The sequence below is a fragment of the Eleginops maclovinus genome, chromosome 4 (assembly GCF_036324505.1).
Source record: "Eleginops maclovinus isolate JMC-PN-2008 ecotype Puerto Natales chromosome 4, JC_Emac_rtc_rv5, whole genome shotgun sequence".
NCBI lineage: Eukaryota > Metazoa > Chordata > Actinopteri > Perciformes > Eleginopidae > Eleginops > Eleginops maclovinus.
The window spans coordinates 2,116,060-2,136,062 of record NC_086352.1 but is presented as its reverse complement, the minus strand read 5'-3'; the positions used below and the strand labels follow the sequence as shown (position 1 = coordinate 2,136,062).

General features: G+C 45.4%; 1 protein-coding gene across 7 annotated transcripts; it reads left to right on the top strand.

Moving 5' to 3' along the window:
* Positions 1-5,144: 5,144 nt before the first annotated feature.
* On the top strand, positions 5,145-19,203 carry c1qtnf6b (C1q and TNF related 6b). Of its 7 annotated transcripts, XM_063880864.1 has the most exons (4): positions 5,927-6,135; positions 6,211-6,415; positions 9,656-9,848; positions 16,529-19,203. In XM_063880864.1, exons 2-4 carry the CDS (start codon positions 6,386-6,388, stop codon positions 17,074-17,076), a joined length of 771 nt encoding a protein of 256 aa, XP_063736934.1. In that variant the 5' UTR covers positions 5,927-6,135; positions 6,211-6,385; the 3' UTR covers positions 17,077-19,203. The 7 variants fall into 7 exon arrangements, with proteins under 7 accessions (XP_063736937.1, XP_063736936.1, XP_063736939.1 ...); XM_063880867.1 differs by lacking the exons at positions 5,927-6,135; positions 6,211-6,415 and adding an exon at positions 5,145-5,246; XM_063880866.1 differs by lacking the exons at positions 5,927-6,135; positions 6,211-6,415 and adding an exon at positions 5,206-5,420.
* Positions 19,204-20,003: the final 800 nt, after the last annotated feature.

The window sequence follows — 20,003 nt, the reverse complement described above, 5'->3', positions numbered from 1 at the left end:
TCATTACTGTCCATCACACGCTTAAATCTAACACCGACCGAGCCCTTAATCCTTTATCCTCACCCTTAGCCAACTTTATAACGAACCCGATCCTCCCTTCACCGCCCTACCATGGACCTGACCTCACTTGGAAATGGCATTGATTTGAAACAGTGTGTCATGCTGCAGCTCAATAAACCAAAACTACATTTCCTCTTCACAAAACCCGTCCCATTAAAGCCCCGGATGTGTCAAAAGAAATATGCAACAAAACCTCAACCCATTGGTACAGTGGATCCAAACCAGGCTGATTATGCACAGCTTCTAGCTCTATCTGCGGAACGTAATCTACTGTAATGTGTGTTTATCTCACCAAATGCACCTCATGTTGTTGTGATGCACGGGGGGGGGGTGAAATGGTCCGCAAAGGTCAATGTTGATGTAACTATTCTACTAAAGTAAAACCAATTTCATTTTAACACAAACCAAATACTTTTCCTAAACCTAACCGTGTTGTTTTCCCCCCTAAAGTAAACCAGGTAGTTTCCAGTGCAGTTAGTTTTGAAAATATGGAATGTGCGGAATGTATTATTGCATCGACGCGGGCCATTATATCCAAAATGTTGGGAGAAATATATCTAACTTCTGCCAATATGAATCTCTGGATGTTTTTCCACAGCTTTTAAACTTTGAAGGGACATCCCACAACCCAACCTCCTACCACACACGAGAGGTCTGCCTCCTCTTCTTCTTCATGTGTATTTCATCATTTTTTATGCATACATTCAGAGTATCGCTGGAACTCCTTGAGAAGAAGAAGGGGAACTTGGAGGAAATGTAGATTAACGAGGAACATATGGAGGCTAGCAGCAGGACAGAACCATGATTGCAGGGGCAGATTGTACGAGGGCATTTCGTGCCAAGCGGGCCTCCTCTGGTACAGCGATACCCCGGCTTTAAAGATTGGAAGATTACCGGCTCAACTTAAAGGCCCCTCGGCTAAATCACAGACTGAATGATACCAGAGTCTTGTACCTCAAAAAAGTCAGGGATGAGATGCTTTTTAAAGAGCAGAGTCAACAGAGCTTGTAGGGCGGCAGTGGCTAAGTCTGTAAGGGCTTAGACTTGGGTCCAAAGGGTCGACGGTTCACATCCCGACCGGACCAAAATATGGAGTGAGCTGGTAGCTGGAGAGGTGCCAGCTCTCCTCCTGAGCTACTGAGCTACCAAACCCTGAAACTGCTCGCTGGCGCCGGGTACCTGGCATCCTCCCTGCTCTGCCATGTGTGTGGTTGTGTTGGTGCATGTATATCATCTGAAGAAGAAGAAGAAGAAAACAACATACTTTTATTAATCCCTTACAGGGAAATGGCTTTCTCTACTCTGTTGTGTTGACACACATTAAACACACAGAGGATATACATGCACAAACACAGAGGAAATACATGCACACATGCAGAGGAGAGGTGGCTGAGCAGAGAGGCAGCCAGGTACCCGGCGCCAGTGGCCTAGGAGGGGAACTGGCACCTCTCGAGCTACCAGCTCACTCCATATTTTTTTTTTGGTCCGCTGACCGGACGTGAACCGGCGACCCTTCGGTCCCAAGACGAAGTCCCTACCTATTGAGCCACTGCCGCCCTGTGCATGTATCCTCCCTGTGTGTAAACATTTTTATTTAAGGGATCAATAAAGTATATCCCCTTCTTCTCTCAGAGTTTTTGAGTTGCCATTGAAATCCAGAGATGAATCCTCCCTTAAATCCTGGAATAGTTCAAGGACTGTTGACCCAGTTGGCATGAAACCTTGTACAGATGTTCATGTTCTCCAGGGGATGATTCATGATCACTTTGCTAAACCCCTGACTTTCTTAATGTTGGTAGAAACATATTTAACCTTTGCCAATATGAATCCTTGGATGTTTTTCCACAGCTTTTAAACTTTGCAGGGACATCCCACAACCCAACCTCCTAACACACACGAGAGGTCTGCCTCCTCTTCTTCCTCTTCTTCCTCTTCTTTGTGTGTTTGCTGTATTTCATCATTGTTCACCTCTCTGGCATCTGCTTGGCGGTTCACCAAGCATAGCGGACTGACAGGAACAGAACAAGCTGAACACAGCCAGCAGGGGGCGGGGGAGGGGGGAGGTTTGAGTGATGGAGAACTAATGGAGGAGAGGGAGGGCTGTGAAAGAGAGGCGGGGAGAGAGCATGGGAAATCTGGGAGACGATTTACCACAGTGAAATGATATAAAGGGAAAGAGAGCTTCTCTCTTCCGTCCTTCCTTCCTTCCTTCCTTCCTTCCTTCCTTCCTTCCTTCCTTCCTTCCTTCCTTCCTTCCTTCCTTCCTTCCTTCCTTCCTTCCTTCCTTCCTTCCTTCCTTCCTTCCTTCCTTCCTTCCTTCCTTCCTTCCTTCCTTCCTTCCTTCCTTCCTTCCGAGGCGCTTTGCATAATATGGAGTCCGTTTACAAGTACAAACCCATCCCATAAAACTTCTCTTCCATGCATTAGCCGTTAATTGTGAGCAGACTTTCTTTCTTTTGAAATGATTACAGACCTACATTGTTTTTGTGGATCGTTATATGGATTTGATGTTTGCAGTTGCTATAAAATGAAGAGATTTGCAACTGAATACACTCTCTAATATCCCAATGTAGGTGGTTATGTACCATGTTGGAATACAACGGAGGATTTTGTTCATCTGTGTCGCAGGTGAAGGCGTACATTAGGCCCTCTGTTTGTTTTCCTGTCCAGCAGTGGTTCAGTCAGCAGGGGCTTGGACTGGGAATCGTAGGGTCGCCGGTTCAAGTCCCCGAACAGACTTGAAATACGGACTGCTACTTGGAGAGGTCCCAGTTCACCTCCTAGGCCCTGCTGTGGTGCCCTTGAGCAAGGAACCGGACACCTCCAATCCCCCCCCCACCCCCTATATTTCACTGTGTGTGCTCTGCTGAGTGCTTGTATGTGACTAATAAAGAGGGTTTCATCTTCTACTTTTCAAAGTACTTTTTGGCGCCAGAAGCAGGAGCTACTTGTGGGAAGCAACTGGGGTTTCGAAAGGATGGCCCAATTCATACCGGACTCTCAAAAGATTTGTTCAAAAAGATTTGCTCGTTCATTTTTGCACATCCCTATCATTCTGCCATTCCTCCTTAAGAGAAGAACAGAATGTGGGTCAGTGTCTACCTTGAGAAATATGTTACTTCATCTCTGAGTCTGTTGGGTTATCCCAGTTGTCTGAGCCTGCACTGAAGCATGCTGCAGGAACGCACTGTTACAGCACAGTGTGGTAACGAGCCGTCTTTATGGGGGCCTCATGGGGTGCACTCGCTGTATAATTAGCAGGTTTTTACAATCGCAGACATCCTTCCTTCAGGGTTTCAACCACTAAAGAGGAGTGACTTGTCCCAGTTTGACTTCCCAAAGGTCCGCTCATCTAATGGAATTCCCCCCTGGGAGGATCTGAAACTCTCAGAGAGGTGTTTCCTCTGGTGTTCGTGCTTTTGATGATTCCCTTTGCCAGGCTCAAAAGCTCTTTGGTGCACCTTTAAATATACAACAGTTTGTGGTACGCTCCAATACTCCAGGTCTTTCTGATGCTATGCAGTAGAGCTGACTTATTGCAGAAGTGGGCTTTCTATTCTTCCCGCATCTTGAATGTCCCTTGAAGGTTTCCTGCTTGTGTGAATGGCTTTAAATGAGTCATTTCCAGAGAAATGGTCTGAGTTCTTGAGCGTGGGAAAAGTGTATATGAATTTCAGCCAGTCTGAGTCATGTGATCTTGCTCTGTTGAGGGTGGCCGCTGCACCAAAATCCCAACACAGGAAGTAAAAAGCGAGGATGCTTTGTTCAACTAAAGCTCAGGACTGTAGAGGAACTGCATGCTCCTCCATGTGTTCAGGTGTGTGAGTGTGTGTGAGTGTTAGCTTCCTAGAGCAAGTGGTGCTGCTCTGCATGAATGAGGTGTGAATGGGGTACAGACCCTTTACCATTTAAACCTGTATGCATGCTTTACTTTTCCACTGAAGGTTTCCCACAGCATCTCTATCAATCCATGAAGCTGTCTGTCTGTGTCAAAGGTGCCTGGTTTTTCATCCATACACAGAGGCTGTTGAAATGCTGCTGTAATATTTCATGATATCCTCCGTGCACATGCATGGCTCTCTGGCTGCAGGACACCCAGATGTTTGATCTGGCAACATCTGCTGGACTCATTGTTAGGACATCTGGGGGGGAAAGCAGCATGTGTTTTACAGAGGACGATCCCCGAACTAACCGGGTCCTTACCCAAGTACAGTAAGTGAAACACTGCCTTTAAATCATTAGGAAAAGTAAATCTGTATCTGCTTTTGCTTATTTGTTGATATGTGCTGTCCTCTTTCTATTTAATACATAAGTATACGCTTTTTCCTTTTGCCTTTTATCTGCACTCTACTTGTAGTGCTGTAATGCCGTAAGTATTCTCCCTGCTGGACAAATAAAGGAACTGTATTTTGTATCTCTGATTCACTTTTTAAGAATGACTTCTTGAAGAGAAGCTCCTTTGCAGGTCCACATGTGTATTTTGTGCCTCTTCTGTGACACCCAAAGCTATATATATATATATACATGCACATAAACCTACAGGAAAGGGAGAACCCCAAGGAGCAGACTAGGGCCTCTTTAAATGATCTTGACGCACAGACGGAATCAGACGAGAGTGGAGTGAAGTGGCAGCATAACAAGGGAAGCTTTAGGAGGGATTTAACAGCTACAGGGGGAGTTTATGAGAAGTGACATCATGTACTTATTGTTTTTGGCATGAAGAATTGGGAGGCATGAGTCAAATGAAGTAGAAGCAGTTCAGTCCAGACTCATGGACACGTTGACCTGATTTTATGTCCGGGCGGTGACAGGTCCCTCATGCTCTCTGTAATAAAACCTGTGTTTAAAGCTAAGCTGTCTTTACACGCTTAAGTGAGAGTGATGGATGGGGAGTAAATGGAGGGGGAGTACAGGAGGAGAGGAAGACAGGGTTTGATCTTATTTCACATGGGAGGGAGTAGGAAGTGTGTGTGTGTGTGTGTGTGTGTGTGTGTGTGTGTGTGTGTGTGTGTGTGTGTGTGTGTGTGTGTGTGTGTGTGTGTGTGTGTGTGTGTGTGTGTGTGTGTGTGTGTGTGTGTGAGAGAGAGAGAGAGAGAGAGAGAGAGAGAGAGGTTTGCTCCTCAGTAGTTCCTCCTCTCAGCCTGACAGCAGCAGCCGGTTGTTCCTCCTCAGCTGGACCCCACCAGGTAAGAGAAACAAACACACACCCAATCCGACAACGACTCTATGACCGACACGGCTCTGCATGACAATCATCCTGAGGAGCTTTAAAACCAAACAGAAGTTGAAGGAGTAAAAGCCGGAGGTGCGTGCAGACACTCGAGGAGTTTTTAAAAAGTCGCCAACTCAGCAAATTTCTGGTAAAGTTTCTCCGAGAGCACCGGCTCATTAATACCCTCTGTGCACGCTGTGTGTGTGTGTGTGTGTGTGTGTGTGTGTGTGTGTGTGTGTGTGTGTGTGTGTGTGTGTGTGTGTGTGTGTGTGTGTGTGTGTGTGTGTGTGTGTGTGTGTGTGTGTGTGTGTGGTTTATACAGACCGCAGCAGCATGATAGACGGATGCTCGGGGTTGTAGACGTGGCTTCCTAACTGGATTCATTACGACTGTTGCATGTGTGTGCACGCTTTATTAAGAGGCGGGGAGCGCGCGGTTTATTATCATGCTGCACACAGGTTGGGGGGGGGGGTGAAGAGGGGGAGTAGGAGTGAGGAGGTCACACGAGGTCATGATATAATAATATTTGGCTTCAGCTCATGTGATGCACGGCTGAAACGTTGGAAGCCTTCTTTTTACTTCTGTAGTTCTACCCACACTGGACCGAGCTGCAGCAGGGATTATCCATGCAGGACTGTGGAAAGTAAACTGTTGCAGCTTTGCATTCATTGATATTATTTAATAGCTAATCATGTATTTTATGGCTGGTTTTATTCGCAGCAAATGTCTTAGAAGTGTCATTTTTACAGTAAAATAAGCTGTTCATGCTTTTATTTTGAAGGATGTTTTGGTCTCCGGGTGAGAAGGTATTTATGGGAGAAAGGTGGAGGTGGGAGTGGAGCATCAGATGTTTTTTTAACGGGGTAAGCCACAGGCGAGGCAGCAATGCAAAATAAGTAACACTATGATTGTAATTTTTGGATTATTGGCTCCCAAAGAAATAAACTACACTACCTGGACACTGGATCAAGACCTGGGCAAGACAACCGAATATTGGCCCCTTTGAGGATTATCCACCATATGGAGTGTATGTAAACTCCCTCTGATGGGAAGACAGGGAATGTTAGCCTTTGCAGACCCTTTACAGGCATTAAAACCTATAGGACACACCGGATGGAAGGGAAAGAAACACTAAAGAGCCAGGTAATCAGGTTTATCAACAACAAGCTGCAACAACCATCTGGTTCCCATGATTTGGTGAAGCTTTGACAGTTTGTAAAGTCGGTTGCAAAGAGCTTCTGTCGATGAATAATCCGGGGTTTGTGGGTCAAGAATATTAAAATGTCATTGAGATAAGTGAGCAGGGACATCCTCTGGCATCTGGCTGGCTGTGATAGTGGAGCGGACTCACATAGTAACTTATCATATTATCAGCAGAGCTCCAGTCGTTTCATTTTCTCACAGTCACGCTCCATCCATCATCCCAAACCCTGTTACCGTTCATCCAGGGCCGGAACAAAACCCTGGGAATCTCTGTGTGTTATCTCACAGACGTTTGCTTTTCTCTCTTATCCTCCTTTGGTTGTTGTTTCTCTTCCCCGTCTTGTTTTTTAGAGGATTGTTGTGACATATTTGTGGATATTTTAGAGCTTAAATGTGAGTGTAGATGGCATGGATGGAAGAGGAAAAGATAGAAGCTGAGATATATCGAGACAGAAGAAGGGAATAATAGGATAAGATGGAGCAGACCTCCAGGATTTATCTGCTGATTGTTTTGGTTGCATGGTCTTCAAATTCCTCTCTCACCGACTGCATTTCCCACATCACCCTGCTGCTGTTTTCAGCACACCACTGCCTGACCAGCATACCCACTGTTAGGGACGAGCTGGGAAACACAGTGACACATCTGAAGACTGCCTCTGAAAAGGAAAGCCAATGTGACAGTGTCTAAAACCTATTAATACTATATTTTCCACTGGCAAGCAGAGTTAATTCCACCTTTTAGCTCTAGTTTTGGTCTCCTCCTCAGGAAAGTCATTGTCTCTTTGGGTGTCAAATGCTCCACCTTGCTGCTTTATGCGAAACAATTCTAAAAACCCATTGTAACTTTAACCCTGCCTTTATCTAAGTGGCAGAAAGGCAGCTTGTGCAATCAAAAACACATCTACAACCGGACAAGACATTAAAACTGCTCAGTATGTGATTAATATTGCAAACACACATCATAGCAAACATCCGTACATCGGGTCTTGTGAGGATGCTTAGAGAAATGCTAAAATTCTTTACTTTTTGAGCTAGTTTTGTCTTATCTGACTCGGTGGGTTGGAGGTTGAATCCCCCCAGGATTATCCATTGCTAGAAACATATGCATTCAGATTGACAAAAGGCATTCTGGGTATAAGGATCCTCTGATGTGTTCTGTAATTCTAAATAATCACACGTAATGAAGGTATCAAATCCGTCTATAGATCTTCTACCGCTTATCCGAGTCGGGTCGTGACGGTAGCACTACCAGCAGAGGGCCCCAACTGTCCCTTTCCACATCAACCAGCCCTGACTGGGGGATTCTCCAGGCCAGCGTAGAGATAGAATCCCTCCACCTGGTCCTGGTTCTCCCTCTCGGTCTCCATGTTGGTCTCTCGAACACCTCCCGCCCAGGTGGCACCCTTACCAGATCTCAGGGTAGTCACACGTAACTCTTGTGACTTTTGTCAGGTTTTAAAAATGTTTGGTTGGTTGCAGGAAAGTGTGTCAGAGAGAACAGCTGGAGGTCAAGGTGTGCAGATCTGGGTTTCATCCTTGGAAATGTATTTGAAGGTGTCTCTGGCTGTGACTCAGGCGGAGAGAATTCAAAGCGTATGCTCAGGTTGTCACATCCAATCAGGACCTGTAGGTGATTGTATACGTATGGGGGGGGGGCCACAGGAAGGCCACATCTCCCCCACATCTGTAGATTCTCTCCCTGTTATTCAAAGGGTAGATCAGTCTGTGTACTCCAGGAGTTACCGCACGCTGGTATTTCAGCTTTCCTCGCATGGTCTAATTAGTGGTTTCCTGTAATTCCAAGAAACCCTTCAACGTCTGACAGACATTAGAAGTGGAGCACGCCTCGATGTCTCTATGTTTACAACAGATTTGTCTTTGTCTGATTGTTGTACATTAGTGCTAAATCTTCTCTACAGCGCTACTGTTATTGTTATGCAACGTCCTGAAACCTGGCCTCTTCCCCACAGGAATGTGTTCTACAAAACAAAAAAACCCCAAAATGTTGGTTATGGTTGTTTTTAGGACGAGATTTATTTGAGACTTTGCAGATGTTTCTCTGGAGGAGACTCGTTATATGATGATGGGTTTCAGGGAGCTTTAACACCAGCCTTATTTAGTCCAGATGAACCAAACCCAGGAGCGCTTTGGGCGGGTCAGTGTGGGTGACTGTGACTCACACTCAAGCCTTCAAACCATTTATGTGCCAAGAAATGTTTTCTTCTCCTGTTATAGCGACTGGTGAACTAGTAGCCAATTAGCGCTTTTGCTACCACTGAACTTGACACATGTACTGTATGTTTGACCACAAGTGAGACACCAAGCAGTCAGTAAGCCTGCCCTCCCCACCTCTGGAAGCGAATAGGCACAACCCAGCACAGCCTGCCGTTTGGAGCCTTTCCTGTAACTGTTTAATAATACTGTGTAATAAGGAACCACAGCATCTTCACCAGGTCTTCTGGACCCCTCAAAGCTTGACATACTACGAGTCATTCAACCATTCACACCTCATTAATGCAGAGCAGCACCACTTGCTCAAGGGAAGCTAACACTCAGACACTCAGACACTCACACACACACACACTAACACACACACACTCACACACACACACACACACACTAACACACACTCACACACACACACTCACACACACACACACACACACACACACACACACACACACACACACACACACACACACACACACACACACACACAGCGTTGGCCATCGGGAGCAACTCAGGGTTCAGGATCTTGCCTAAGGATACATCCACATGTTGACTGCATCGAAACCAGCAACATTCTGGATGAAAGAGGACCCCACTCAGACGCCACAGTCATCCCTTGGTTGTTAATTAGGCCGAATGTGTGTCAGCTGAGCCGGAGAGACTTTGAGCAGAGTCTGGATTTGTCTTTTGCATGGTGGAAGTGCCTGAAATGTTTCCTTTCTCCAGCGTATTCATTTAAATATAGGGAGACATCAGAGGAGGAGCTCATAGCATAATAATATAACAGCATTACAAACACCTGACTGATCAATCATGTCCGTGTTGACCTCTTATGTAAGCAAAATAGTCAAGTTGGAAAACTAAAACCGACTTTTAGGTGTGACTCCCCCCTCAGAGTCATGTGAATGCAGCCTAACTTTACCCTTCTTCCTTTCTGCTCCCCCCCCCCAGGTTGTGACAGCCATGTTGGCGGTGTGTTTGAGGCTGCTCTTGCTCCTCCCTCTGGTCTGCTGCGTCCCCTCCCCGTCCAGATCCCCCACCAGACTTTGCAGACGCTGCTGCGAGTACCCAGAGCCGCCAGCAGGCACGACCCAGTACCAGATGCCTGAGGTCCGCACCGTCATCAACATGACCATCCTCAAAGGTACCAGAGCCCCGGTTAGCATCTGTTAGCCACCAAGTAGCATTTCGATAAAGTTGAATAATACTTCCTGTGATATTTGCAGTTCCCCAAGCATCATTTCAGTGTTGCAGATGCATGTTCATCTCAAATATCTGTGTTACCATCGTCCTGCTTCGAGCTACGTTTCAGATCTGAGCTTCTGCTTCTCCAGATGGTTGTGTGTCGGGCAAGGCGACTATTTATTCAGGAGAGGAATCATGTAGAAAAGGAAGAGCGCTGTTGAAGCGTACTCGTGCATTCATGGTCAAATTGAGATACAAAACCAATAATTGAAAGGGAAATTAGGGGCACTCAACTCTTAGAAACAACATGGAGGCACTTTAAAAAATCAATATGTTTTCCACATTTTTAAAGGAACCAGACAACCCAATAACACACCGAGCAAGGGTTCTGATTCATGCTCCATTCAACTGTTTGTTGTGTGTTTCTGAGTGTGTGACACAATAACAAAGAGGGTTAGGTCTGTGTTCGTGCTTCATTGTGCTGCAGAAGCGAGAGGGAGTAAAGAGAACGAGGAGAAAGAAAAACACTTGTAATCATAGCTTTTGAGGATGAATGTTACTTCTGTTTGGTGTCAGGTGTACGTGGGGTTAGGGGGGTCATTTACAGAAGGAGGGAACTTTGGGATTCAAGCCTGTGGGGACCAGTTACACTGCAGTGAAGCAGCCGTGAGGTGAAGATAGTGTGAGGAAAATCACAACGAACAAAGAGTTTCTGCATACTTAGTAATGCTTCCAGAAATGGCAATGCTCCAGTGAACTGGGTAAGCTTACAGGGTTGACTTTCAGTCTTTGAACACAAAAGATAGACTGGAATATCAATTTCACCGAGCATGTCTTGATCCCTGCAGTCAGATCTTTTATACGACCTCTTTAGGAACAGCAGAGTCAGATATCGGGATGATAATTATGCATTCATGCGTCCTTATATGTTAGTTCAAGTGTGTGTTCTAAGCCAAGGGGAAACACAGAGCGTTTGAACAAAGTGCCAAGAGAAAAGGGATTGAAGACTAAAAAGGACTGTATGATGTATCAGCTGGAGAGGGATCAGTGAGAACATGTGTCTCTGATATCCCAGCTTTAGCAGCCAACTGAAGACGAGCGGTCCAACCTTTGTGTCGTCACGTTTTATCTGCCGATCCTTTGATAACGGAACAAGTCTGTTCCGACCCGCGATCAACCCCCAAACTGCCGAACCGCATTCCTACTGTCATGGAAGAAAATGATGGACATGCAGGGCTACTACATCTGTTTTCTTCAGCAGGAAAATCCACAACGTTTCCAATGAGGTGTGCAGTGCTTTCATTGTCAGTAAGGGATCAGACATTTGTTGCAAGCTAAATCAACATTTGCAATCTTTCAAGGTTTCAAGGTTTCAAGGTTTTATTGGTCATATGCACAGCAGATACAGCGTATATGTTGGCAATGAAAATCTTATGTCGCGTGCTCCTCCAACAACTCAACATACATGGTGCAGATAAGATAAATAAAATAGTGAAAAAGAGAGAAGAATATTTACAATAACAACAATAAAGATTTGAGGATGTGAAATATATACATATGTGGAATACATTGAGAGTATTTAAACACGTTACACTGTGGAATGAGGAGGTATGGACAGATGCATATATTATGTATAACAGATGTATATGGCAGATATGTATAATATATAGATATGTGTACTATAAACAGATATGTATGACAGATGTGTATAATATATATATATATGTATGTGTGTACTATAAACAGATGTGAGTAGACATTCACAGAGCTCAGGAGTTCAGTAGTCTTATAGCCTGTGGTATGAAACTGTCTCTGAGTCTGGTGGTCTTGGTCCGGATGCTGCGGGTACCGTCTGCCAGACGGCAGCAGACAGAACAGATTGTTGCTGGGGTGATGGGGGTCCTTTAATATCCTACCGGCCTTCTTCCTACACCGCTGGGTGTAGAGGTCCTCCATGGATGGCAACTCCGTCCTGGTGATGTGCTGAGCAGTTTTCACCACCCTCTGTAGAGTCTTACGGTTGAGGGCGGTGCAACTGCCATACCAGGCGGTGATGCAGCCAGTCAGGATACTCTCAAACTCTTCAATTGTTGTTCAAGGTGTCGGTTTTGAAAATGAAAAGGCCTTTAATTGGAAGAAAGGGAACTTCAACCTTTAGTTTTGGGAGGTTTCAACCCCTGAGTCTGGGGACACTCATACGGGGGAAAAGCAGTGTTTACTAAAAGCTGCATAAACCAAACGCTTCAAGGAGCTCCAAACACGACGTTGCTTCCAACATTAAATCATTATTTTTGCTCATGAGGTTTTTGTTGCCACATTTTCTTTTCTCATAATTTTCCATTTTTGTCTTCAACCCTTTCTCCTTTTGTCCCCAAATGTTATTTTTCTGTCTGCGACTATTTTTTGGGACTGTCATGATCGGGACCAGTAACCAGGGGTCCAATATCTGCATTGACGACAGAAGCAGTCATGTGATCACATCGTTAGAATAAGACCAGAAAACATTTCAGGAGAACAACAACTGAGACAGAGACAGAGACAGAGACAGAGACAGAGACAGAGACAGCTTTAAGATCCTGAATGTCCCCCAGCGCTCCGGTCCCAGCTGTGTGCGTCTCTCTTTAGTGTCCCCTGGTCTCCAGCTGTGTGCGTCTCTCTTTAGTGTCCCCTGATCTCCAGCTGTGTGCATCTCTCTTTAGTGTCCCCTGGTCTCCAGCTGTGTGCGTCTCTCTTTAGTGTCACCTGGTCTCCAGCTGTGTGCGTCTCTCTTTAGTGTCCCCTGGTCTCCAGCTGTGTCCGTCTCTCTTTAGTGTCCCCTGGACTCCAGCTGTGTGCGTCTCTCTTTAGTGTCCCCTTGTCTCCAGCTGTGTGCGTCTCTCTTTAGTGTCCCCTGATCTCCAGCTGTGTGCGTCTCTCTTTAGTGTCCCCTGGTCTCCAGCTGTGTGCGTCTCTCTTTAGTGTCCCCTGATCTCCAGCTGTGTGCGTCTCTCTTTAGTGTCCCCTTGTCTCCAGCTGTGTGCGTCTCTCTTTAGTGTCCCCTTGTCTCCAGCTGTGTGAGTCTCTCTTTAGTGTCCCCTTGTCTCCAGCTGTGAGCGTCTCTCTTTAGTGTCCCCTTGTCTCCAGCTGTGTGCGTCTCTCTTTAGTGTCCCCTGATCTCCAGCTGTGTGCGTCTCTCTTTAGTGTCCCCTTGTCTCCAGCTGTGTGCGTCTCTCTTTAGTGTCCCCTTGTCTCCAGCTGTGTGCGTCTCTCTTTAGTGTCCCCTGGTCTCCAGCTGTGTGCGTCTCTCTTTAGTGTCCCCTGGTCTCCAGCTGTGTGCGTCTCTCTTTAGTGTCCCCTGGTCTCCAGCTGTGTGCGTCTCTCTTTAGTGTCCCCTGGTCTCCAGCTGTGTGCGTCTCTCTTTAGTGTCCCCTGGTCTCCAGCTGTGTGCGTCTCTCTTTAGTGTCCCCTGGTCTCCAGCTGTGTGCGTCTCTCTTTAGTGTCCCCTGGTCTCCAGCTGTGTGCATCACTCTTTAGTGTCCCCTGGTCTCCAGCTGTGTGCGTCTCTCTTTAGTGTGCCCTTGTCTCCAGCTGTGTGCGTCTCTCCTCAGTGTCCCCTTGTCTCCAGCTGTGTGCGTTTCTCTATAGTGTCCCCTGGTCTCCAGCTGTGTGCGTTTCTCTTTAGTTTCCCCTTGTCTCCAGCTGTGTGCGTCTCTCTTTACTGTCCCCTGGTCTCCAGCTGTGTGCGTCTCTCTTTAGTGTCCCCTGGTCTCCAGCTGTGTGCGTCTCTCTTTAGTGTCCCCTGGTCTCCAGCTGTGTGCGTCTCTCTTTACTGTCCCCTGGTCTCCAGCTGTGTGCGTCTCTCTTTAGTGTCCCCTGGTCTCCAGCTGTGTGTGTCTCTCTTTAGTGTCCCCTGGTCTCCAGCTGTGTGCCTCTCTCTTCAGTGTCCACTGGTCTCCAGCTGTGTGCGTCTCTCTTTAGTGTCCCCTGGTCTCCAGCTGTGTGCGTCTCTCTTTAGTGTCCCCTGGTCTCCAGCTGTGTGCGTCTCTCTTTAGTGTCCCCTGGTCTCCAGCTGTGTGCGTCTCTCTTTAGTGTCCCCTGGTCTCCAGCTGTGTGCGTCTCTCTTTAGTGTCCCCTGGTCTCCAGCTGTGTGCGTCTCTCTTTAGTGTCCCCTGGTCTCCAGCTGTGTGCGTCTCTCTTTAGTGTCCCCTGGTCTCCAGCTGTGTGCGTCTCTCTTTAGTGTCCCCTGGTCTCCAGCTGTGTGCGTCTCTCTTTAGTGTCCCCTGGTCTCCAGCTGTGTGCGTCTCTCTTTAGTGTCCCCTGGTCTCCAGCTGTGTGCGTCTCTCTTTAGTGTCCCCTGGTCTCCGTTGTGTTGGAGCTTCTTGCAGCGTTTGGTTTCTGCAGCTTTCAGTAAACTGCTCATGTTTCCTCTGCTGAATGTTCTCTAGATGTTTTCTGAAGTTTTTCTAAATCGTTGTTTCTGGAATTTGTTTCTCCTAATGGAAGTGTTTTGGGCCGTTGCACCTGTCGGCCTCCGTACACTTTAGAGCTGCTAACCCAGTGCACACAGGGAGTTACTGCTGGGTATGATGGGAGTACTGTAGTTATTGGTATAGTTGTTACCTTTCTGTACACACGAGGCAATGCAGCATTATATAACAGTGTAACTGTACTGCAGCTGTGCAATAAGGCCGGTCTCATCAGATACTGGCACTGAACAAGCATATGTGGCGTAAACACACAGACATACACACACACACACACACACACACACACACACACACACACACACACACACACACACACACACACACACACACACACACACACACACACACACACACACACACAGAAACATATGCATTGTTGTCATCCAGGAAGATGTAGGCAGTTGTGTTCTTGCAACACACACTCCTTTTTCTTTTTCTACCCACTGGAGAACAACACACTCTGCATTAAATGTGTGTGTGAGTGTTTCCACAAAGCTGCGATGATTGGATTAAGACTTTCAGGATCTCAGTCACTCAGCCAATCTGGTTTTTAAAGAGCCAAATCTTCCAAGAGAATGCAGAACCCACGGTCATGGACTATAAGAGACCCTGAACCCACACAGATTTGACATCACTGACAGCATTAAATCCCATTTACACGGCTTCGGTGCAGTTACAAAATGCACACTGTTAGATCTGGCCTTTGCAGTCAGTCCATCCAAGTTCTCACAGTGTGGAGGTGGTGCTGAGTGTGGTCAGAGGTGGGCAGATAATTTAGCATCTGTCCAGAGGATCATTGCTGTTTACCTCCGGTTTCCAGGACGCAAGGGAGGCTTCTTCCTGTGTGGTTTACGTGACCCAGAGGTGCCTAACTGTTGATCCTAGACAAAAGAGCAGCCACATGGACCTTAATATATAAAACAGTCACTTGAGAGCAGCGCTACGTCAGCGCCTGGGGAAATAACAGCAGGAGAGGACTTTTTTAAGTAAGGACACTACATACTGATATACACCTGAACATCAGCAGGAGAGGACTCTTTAAAGTAGAGACACTACATACTGATATACACCTGAACATCAGCAGGAGAGGACTCTTTAAAGTAGAGACTCTACATACTGATATACACCTGAACATCAGCAGGAGAGGACTCTTTAAAGTAGAGACACTACATACTGATATACACCTGAACATCAGCAGGAGAGGACTCTTTAAAGTAGAGACTCTACATACTGATATACACCTGAACATCAGCAGGAGAGGACTCTTTAAAGTAGAGACTCTACATACTGATATACACCTGAACATCAGCAGGAGAGGACTCTTTAAAGTAGAGACACTACATACTGATATACACCTGAACATCAGCAGGAGAGGACTCTTTAAAGTAGAGACTCTACATACTGATATACACCTGAACATCAGCAGGAGAGGACTCTTTAAAGTAGAGACACTACATACTGATATACACCTGAACATCAGCAGGAGAGGACTCTTTAAAGTAGAGACTCTACATACTGATATACACCTGAACATCAGCAGGAGAGGACTCTTTAAAGTAGAGACTCTACATACTGATATACACCTGAACATCAGCAGGAGAGGACTCTTTAAAGTAGAGACTCTACATACTGATATACACCTGAACATCAGCAGGAGAGGACTCTTTAAAGTAGAGACTCTACATACTGATATACACCTGAACATCAGCAGGAGAGGACTCTTTAAAGTAGAGACACTACATACTGATATACACCTGAACATCAGCAGGAGAGGACTCTTTAAAGTAGGACTGAATTTCTATCTCTAGATTAAAGACGAGCTGAGCTATTGTTAGCTTTACGCTTGTAGGCCATCGTCCACCAGAAAAACATTGATATTTAAAACACAAAAACGTCTTACGATGTGATTACTGTGCCATCAAATTCCGTCTGTTGTTATCGGTTTGATAATCAAAGAACCCTAGTGGCAGAAAATCCTATATTGAGCGTTAAACTTAGTTAGTGTTTTCAGCAAAATCCATTAGAATGATGAACGATGAACCTCTCTTAACTTAAGTAGAAGTAAAACCAGTAAGAAATCTGTGCCAAAAAGAGTTTGGTCAAGAACAACATTTCAGCCATCCCCCCAATGTTCCTGTCTGCACCTCTCACCTGTCTCTTCTCATCCTCACAGGTGATAAAGGAGACCGAGGCGATAAGGGTACCCCCGGGAAACCTGGTTTAGAGGGACCTCTAGGCAACCGAGGACCCTTGGGCCCTAAAGGCACCAAAGGCCAGCCGGGCGTCCCGGGAGACGCCTGTAAGATCCCTCAGTCCTCCTTCTCGGTGGGACGCCGTAAATCCCTGCACAGCGTGGACTACTACCAGGCGCTGGTGTTTGACACGGAGTTCGTCAACCTGTACGAGCACTTCAACATGTTCAAGGGGAAGTTCTACTGCTACGTTCCCGGGATCTACTTCTTCAACGTGAACATCCACACCTGGAACTTCAAGGAGACGTACCTGCACCTGATGCACAACGACAAGGAGCAGGTGATCCTGTACGCGCAGCCCAGCGAGAGGTCCATCATGCAGAGCCAGAGCGTCATGATGGACCTGGCTCTCAACGACGAGGTCTGGGTCCGACTCTACAAGAGGGAGCGGGAGAACGCCGTGTACAGCGACAACGTGGATGTTTACATCACCTTTAACGGATACCTGGTGGCACCGAGCATCCATTGAGACTGGGATAAAGGGGATCATAAGAGGAGTGGCAGAATCTCTGGGATTATTTGGTCTCCATGCCAAGAGGAGAACTTCACAGAGGAAGTTTGGTGCTTTTTAGGACATCACTTTCAGCCTGGACAGGAATATGTCTATGGGCCACGTGGGAAGTGTTTTTGGAGATCCGACCAGCAGTGAAAAAAGTTGATTGAAAGTCTTTGCTCTAAATCAGAATTCAGACTTTTTTCACAGAATAATTTGTTCTGGAGATTAAAGTTCAATCTCAGAAAAACGCAGTATTTCTAATCATTTTTGAAAAAAGTCAAATTCATAACTTGTTTTGGATGATTCCGACTTTTCTCAGAATTTGGTGAAAAAAATCTAAATCCTCTTCATAAGAAATACAGAGAAAAGAATCCTGACTTTTTACTCAGGGTTTTGACTTTAATCACTTTAATAAATTGAGTTGTTTTTTTAAATCATTGTGAAATTATAGAAACATTTCTGACTTTTTCTCAAATGTTTAACTTTTCTTCCTCAAAATTCAGACTTTTTTAATGGATTTTGTGAAAAAAGTCAAAATCCTTTTTCTTATCATTTGGAAATCAAAGTCGGGATTCTGACTTTTTCTCACTGCGGTTTTTAATCTCAGAATTTTGACCTCACTCGATGTTTTCTTCCTCCAGCCTTGATCTCTTCAAGAAAACGTTTTCCTCACATGCCTCCAAGGTGAAATGAGACATGGATATCCTGCATGAATTGTAAAAGTAGACCCTCCCCAGATACTTTAAATACTCTTAAATACTCTTGAGACCCGGGACCCCCACTGACACTGACTTTTATCCACCCAGAAAAGCGTTCATCATCACGCTCTTTTAAAATTGTAAATCCTGCACACGTTGCACGTTTCCTCTCCACACTACCTCTTCTCAATCAGCACAGCTCTCCACTTTGGATAGGGCAGATGTATTTGTCATATTACATTTGACTGTACTCAGTTGATTCATGTGTTATCATTGTCTTAACGTAGTTTTTGAAATAGCTGCTCTAGTTCTATTTTGATTATACATTGTTTTGCTCCTATGTCTTTGTTTTGCGCCACATACACAAAATGAAATTCCTTGTAAAAACCTTCTTATAAAACCGATTCAGATTTTCGATATAGTTTGTTAAATGTGGCCCCATTTACTTCCATTCTGTTCACCATTGAGGTATGTGAGAAAAGGTTTTCCTACAAAATGAAAGGAGACACAAGGTGACTAAGATATAAAATAACCTGGTATCACAGGAATCATCTTCAATTACTTCCCTTGCACTCAAACTCCTCTTTTGTACAAAGCCACTCACTTTTCCTACTTTCTGTGCCGGGCGTCTTTCCTCTCCACTCCTTTCAGGGACTTTGCATTGAAACACAAGTTGTGCCACGTATCAGGAATCCTGCCTCAGTGCGATCAGTTGTGTATATGTGCTACGAAGAGCTTCTGTAGTGTGTTCGGACAGATGGCTGTCAGACGAACCTTTCCTTCGTGCCTTTCAGAAGAGCTTTAAAGGGTTAGTTTCACCTAAAACACATCGACTTATTTCAAGCCAAGATTTCTTCTGACCCTAACCAGGTCGTTGTGATGGGGTTTCATGTAAATGTGAACAGTTTGAAAGTGTGTGTATCAACCGAGAGAAAATATGTGTTTCCTGTTGGTTCTTGTTGGAGAAGCTTCGACTGTTTTAGTTTACATAATGTTCCTATTGAAGGAGTTAAACCTCTTGAATGAAAGTAAAACAATCAGCACAGTTGGGTTTTTGGTGGACTGACCCTGAGTGTATGCCAGCATATCAAAATGAAAAAGGTGCTTTAATTCCCAAAGCAGGAATTCATTGGGATTTTGACAATTAACTCAGATGAGAGAGACTTCAAACTGCAGAGCGGTTTATGTAAATAGCTGTATAAAGGCTATTCCTTTGTCTGCACCTGTGGGCCACCGTACTTTATAGTCAATATGTGTGCTACCATTCCTGCTGTCAGGGCTGAACTGTGTGTGTTTGTGTTTCCTTCTTCACTAACCAAGTATCTCTTTGTTCTGTATCACTGGGAAACAAATGGACACTTGATTATGAAATATTAAACATTTTCAGAATGAAAAAGTGAAATCAGAGGCAGTGCTTCTTCTTTTGACCACAGAGCACATCACACTTCTGCAGAAAACTGTTCCTCTGCCTCCTAGTTCTGAACAAACGACACCATGTAGTTTAGGACTTGGCTCACAAAGTGCAGTAAATCTAAGAGGGAAATGATTAAATCCCCAAAATCATCAAACTCTGTACAATAAACTGCCAAACCAGCCAGCAGAAAGCCATCTCAAAGAGACGTCGGACGGATCTGCGTTCCTGCCAGCTCCATCTGTTTGGCCATATCTCCCCCATTAGCCGTAATGCCGTCCTGCGGGAGGCTCCGTCACAGGGAGAGCAGACTGCTGCGCTGTAAATACTTCAAGCCATGAATGAGTGGAACATCTCTGTCGGGAAACTGAGCGGGACATCTGAACATTTCCCTGGATCATCAGCGCAGACTGTTCCAACACAAGCTGTCCGTTTAACAAGCGGCGCTGCACTTAGCTGTGGAATTGGCCCAGTTTAGTTTGCTCCAACTAAGTTTGCTCAGCCTCAATATTACTCACTGGTCACATGAAAACATCAGTGTTAGGGAGCGTTAGTGGACGTGAATTCGATCAGGTGACGATAAGAAACACATCAAGGGCTGAAATGCCTTTAATTACGTTACCGAAAATCAATCAATTACCATCTTTCTTCCAACAAAGTCAATTTAACATTGTTGTCAATCTTCAGTTTGTGTGTACGGAGGAGCGGACGAAATACTGTTCCCAACAATCCAGAGGAATAAAAAAGTAGAAATATACAAATATATATAAAGTATGTATATAAATACACAC